Source organism: Mesitornis unicolor, unplaced genomic scaffold (genome assembly GCF_000695765.1).
Source record: "Mesitornis unicolor isolate BGI_N332 unplaced genomic scaffold, ASM69576v1 scaffold1554, whole genome shotgun sequence".
In the NCBI taxonomy this organism is placed as follows: Eukaryota; Metazoa; Chordata; class Aves; order Mesitornithiformes; family Mesitornithidae; genus Mesitornis; species Mesitornis unicolor.
In genome coordinates this window covers 687-5,481 of record NW_010180662.1, presented here as the reverse complement: position 1 = coordinate 5,481, position 4,795 = coordinate 687, and the positions used below count along the sequence as shown (strand labels likewise).

Below are 4,795 nucleotides of genomic sequence, written 5' to 3'. Positions count from 1 at the left end.
CTAGAAAGTCATTTCCGTTTGCATAGCGTTATCAAGAAGTCCAGACTAGGCTAGAAGGAGATCAAACAAATCACACCACCAAAAGGCTTAAATTTTGGTACCACTTCCATTTTGCACCTGATGCTACTCTTAAATTATAGTTTGGTATTTCTCTTTTGTAGGCTGGAATTCATGCCCCGTTCGTAACAAACGCAGGGAAAGGGGGAGGTTAAAAAAAAAACCCACCAACACAATAATTAAAAACAGAAAATCATAGAGTCAAGGTTTCTTTCTGGGGTTGCAGTCATTTGGTATTTTGCTCCAGAGCAGAGTATTCTGCTTCCGACACTCTGGAAGCATCAATAAGTTTAGTGAGACCAGTTTTGGCAGAGTACTTGAAAATAAAGGCTTTCATGAGCTCATATCTGTAATTGCGGTTAATGAAGCTGTACAGGATGGGGTTGACGCAGCAATGGACTAGGGAGAAACACTGAGTGACGTGAAGAGTGGCGTACAAGAAGTTCTCCATCTGACAACTGAAAGGTATGAAATGGAGGCTGTAGAAGATGTCAAGCAGGACAGCTACGTGGTAGGGCAGCCAGCAGACAAGAAACACGACAACGTAGGAGAAAATGATCTTCCCGTTGCTCTTTCTCTCTTGGTCACTGGAGGCAGAGATGGTCTTCGCAAGGAGGAAATAAAAGAGAGCAATGATGGGAAAAGGGATAACAAAGCCCAGCACGACAGAGATGAGCTCCATGCCAATCAACCACTCTTTGAAGCTCTCCTCTGGATAGACAGGACGGCAATAGGTTTCGTTGTTGGAAGAGACTGTCTTGAGATAATAGGTGTCCGGTAGAGATGCAGAGAAGGCAAGAAGCCACACTAAGATGCAGATGCAGCGACGAATTATCTTCTTCTTGCGATTGCTAGAATTGGTGAAATAGGCAACTGAGAGGTAGCGATCCACACTCATGCATGCCAGGAAGAAGATGCTGCCATACAAGTTGATGGAAAAGATAAGGTGAGTTATCTTGCACGTGATTTCTCCCAGGTGCCACTGGTTATGCTGGATGAGGGAGACGACCCACACTGGGAGGGTGATAACGACACACAGATCAGCGATGGCCAAATTAAAGATGTAGAGGTGGGTTTCATAGCCAGTCATTTTGGCTTGGAGGTTGACCCATACCACAACTGAGTTGGCCACCAGCCCTATAACAAAGATGAAAATGTAGAAGAAGGACAGGGTGTACAGCAGGGCGCTTTTGTTGAGTGTGCCAGGGCATGTTGTCGCATCAACCGTGATGCAGTCACCGTTGCTGCATGTCCAGTTGATCTCTGTCAAGTTGGCCGTTTCCAGAAAATCAAGGATGGAAGCCAAATCAAGTGCACTCATGTTCGCTCAGTTCGGAGTGTGAGTGACCTACAGGCAAAACAGGATCAAAAGAAATGACCTAAGTTAACAGAGATATTTCTGCTGCCATCTTTGTACCACGAAGCACATGCACGACACGCTGCTTTAGTGATGTCCTACTCCTGTAAGGCATTTTCCATTAAAGAGATCCTTGAAGTAAAACAACCAAAACAGACACGTAACAAAGCTCATCCGGTCAACAAAAGAAGAGCAGCACTAATTTTTTGTGGGATTTTTTATTTTCCTTGCAGCTCACATCTGACATCATCAGGTTGGCTATCGTCCCCGGGTGTGAAATCCGCAAAGTGCACCATGGCCAAATAAATGTCAGGCGACTAAATCTGTCTTCTTCAGCAGAAATGATGATACTATCACTTTCAGCAGGGGAATCTTTAAGCCATTTTATCTGCAATCCCTCAAGCGTAATAGAATTGATCTGGCTGATACACAGTACTGTAAAACATTTACCACAAGCTCTGGTCAGCATCTTGTCAAGCCCAGCTCCAGCTGCATTAAGCATCCCCACAAATGGGGAACGAAGGGGCTTTGTACCCTCAAACAATTTTAAACTTAAATCCTCCTCCACCCCCCCCCTTCAATTCTATTCTACAAAGCACACCCTGCGTTTAACGATTATCACGTAGCTTTGAGAAAAGGAAAAGAAAAAGTTGGAGCTTGACTGCCAAGTAGATCTGCTAGGCTTAAGAGTTTTCTTTTTAGGAGAGAGCTATGATTTACAAAATACAGTCCCACCACAGCTGGCTCCACAACAACTGCTTCCTCCCCACCCTTTTGCTTTTCTACATGTACTTTTCTTGCCTCTTCAGTGCCTTCTTCCACCGGCGGGCAGCGGACAAAGCAAGGGTCTCCTCATTAACTTCCTCAGCAGCAGAAGGAAGGGCCCCCACAGACCCACATGGCTTACGCAAAACCCAAAGCCGGGCTGCTAATTACCACTGTGCTTTTGGGGCAGCGTAAAAATGCTGCCTCCCCTGCTGGGACCCTCCTACTCTGCTGGGCCAACAGTACCACCCACGGCAGCAGTCGGCCACCTTGGCCCGTGACCACCACTCCAGCCAAGCAAGTTTTGGAACACCAGATCTGCAAGCTCCAGCTTGGAGTGCACCAAATAAAGATGGAGAGGTAGGCTTATATGGCGTGGACTCCAGCTTGTTTGCCCACTTATTTGCTTAAGCCAGAGCATCGAGTCAGCCAGCCCATCCATGGTCCCTACTTCAAGCATCCTGAATGGTGGCCACCTTGTTCTTTCCCATGCCCCCAGCCCCAGCAGTGAGAGGTATCCCTGATGCCACCCCAGTCCTGGGGGCAACACCAGCATTAGCAAGCAGCCACAGAGAGCAACATGAGGAAATGACTTCCACAGCCACCTGTATCTCTTAACCCACCATAGGGCCTCTTGGTGGGGCTTGTGGAAGCACAGAGGGGAAAACAAGCAGGGAAGAGCTCTAACGTGCTCCAGTACTGAGCACCCTCTTGCCCCTACTCCCTGAAAAGGGACGTTGGTTGACAAAGCACCTCTCTCACTCTTCCATGTGGATAACTGGCTCTTCCCAAACTTCCCACCCTCTCGGCCTGCCAGGGATACAGGCTACAGAAGAGAAGGGAGATAAGGGGGAAGATTACCGGGGAGGGCTGAGGAACTATTGTCCCAGCAGAGGGGATGCCAGGGGCACTAACAATGAGGGTGGCCGTGCACACATCCAGGGGAGATCAAATCTCTCCACAAACAGTGCCCAAATTGGCCCTGCAAGGAGATCTAGCCTAACACTTCAAACATGAGCAGCCTTACAGGCTTTCATCCTGCTGGTCTGCTGAAAGATGGAATTGAGATTCAAACCTAAATTAAGCACGGATTTTGCTAAAACACTGGCTAAAGAGGAAGCTGAGACAGTGGCAGCTTTCTGTCCTGGGACAGATGATCCCTCATCTCCAGCTCAGGAGAGCAGAGGGTGATTTAATCCATGTCTAAGCAGGGCAGAAGGGTTGATCCTGCCCCCTGCAGGGATGCAGGTAACCCTCAAGCTGCCTGTACCACCGAGTTGGCGGAGGCAGCAGGGATGCCCAGGCACAGCTACCTGGGATGCTCGCTTCAGCCTTGGGCTGCAAGTGGGAGAGAGAGATGGGTCACCTGCTAGACCTCCTCCAGGGTCCCACCACGAACTCCGTGCCCCAAGTGCAAACACCTTTCAAGGTCTCTCAAACACAGGGTGAGGCAGCACCATCCTCAAGCCCCTGTATCTCAAGACCCCACAGCAACTAAAGCAAACTGCCTAAAAGCCACAAAACTCCCAGCCTCATGGCACGGCCTACCTTCTCCTGCTGATATTTGTAGACAGCGAGGCAAAGAGAGTAGAAGGAACACCATGCTACCCACATAACACTCCATAGAAGTAGCGCAGGTGGGCCTGGGCATCTTTTGGGAAGGCACACAGTCCAACAAGGGGAGTGGGCTCATTCCACAACTCAAGACAAAAACTCAGGCCAACCTCCAGGACAGGGCTTTGACCACCCACTACCAAACTTCCAGCACATGCCCTAACAGAGAAGAAACTCAGACCCGCTTGTGGGGCTTCAGATCCCTGGTGCCAACAGCAAGGTGAGCAAGGAGGCAGCAACAGGGCAGCAGAAAGCCCTTGAAGTTGAGGCTCACACCAGTGCTGGGGAGACCTCGGCCACCAGCCTGGGACAGCAGCTAGGAGAGGGCACCGCCATCCCAGCTGCTCGCTCACAATCACTGTTGGGATCTTACTGAATGCAAATGATGCTCAGCCCAAACCTCAGCCTGCCTGCACTCCAAGAGCAGATCTGCTGTGTGCACGTGCATCCATCTGCCCAGGGCCACCCGCACGCCTGTGCACTTTCGCATCCTCGGCGCAGTAATAAAAATCTGAAACCTATACGGCCTCCCAGGCTCAAAACCCCGCTGGGGAAGATGGCTATATCCAGAGATTACAGCCTTCTGAGGCCAGACTCTATAGTCTGGGATTAGCTGCTGTAACCCGAGCTCAGATTTCCATCCAGATTAGCTGGGAGGTGTGCTGGGAACCCACCAGACAAACTCAACAAAACCACTCTGTGCTCCTAAAAAAAAATACCTTTAGCGCTCTCTGCAGACAGCACAATATCCTAAAAACTTGCACAGGCAGCTGGAACTGCATCTCGTGTCCACTGCACCGCAAAGCTCTTGCAGGCCATCACCCCTTCGCGTGGCAGGCACGTGTGCCGTGGCTAGTCCCTGCTACTTCATAGGAGTTACAGCATGAAGGAAAGATGCACCCAAAATCCTGCTCCAGAACACCCAGAAATGTCCCTAGAGCCAATACAGCCTGCAGGACTGCACTCTCCCCATTCCACCTCCCCCCCAGGACTCGCTGCAGG

At 50.0% G+C, this 4,795-nt stretch overlaps 1 protein-coding gene across 1 annotated transcript; it reads right to left on the bottom strand.

Moving 5' to 3' along the window:
- Window positions 1-283: 283 nt before the first annotated feature.
- On the bottom strand, window positions 284-1,401 carry ACKR3 (atypical chemokine receptor 3). Its single transcript, XM_010183142.1, has one exon. It carries the CDS (start codon window positions 1,376-1,378, stop codon window positions 284-286), a length of 1,095 nt encoding a protein of 364 aa, XP_010181444.1. The 5' UTR covers window positions 1,379-1,401.
- Between the last annotated feature and the right edge of the window lie 3,394 nt (window positions 1,402-4,795).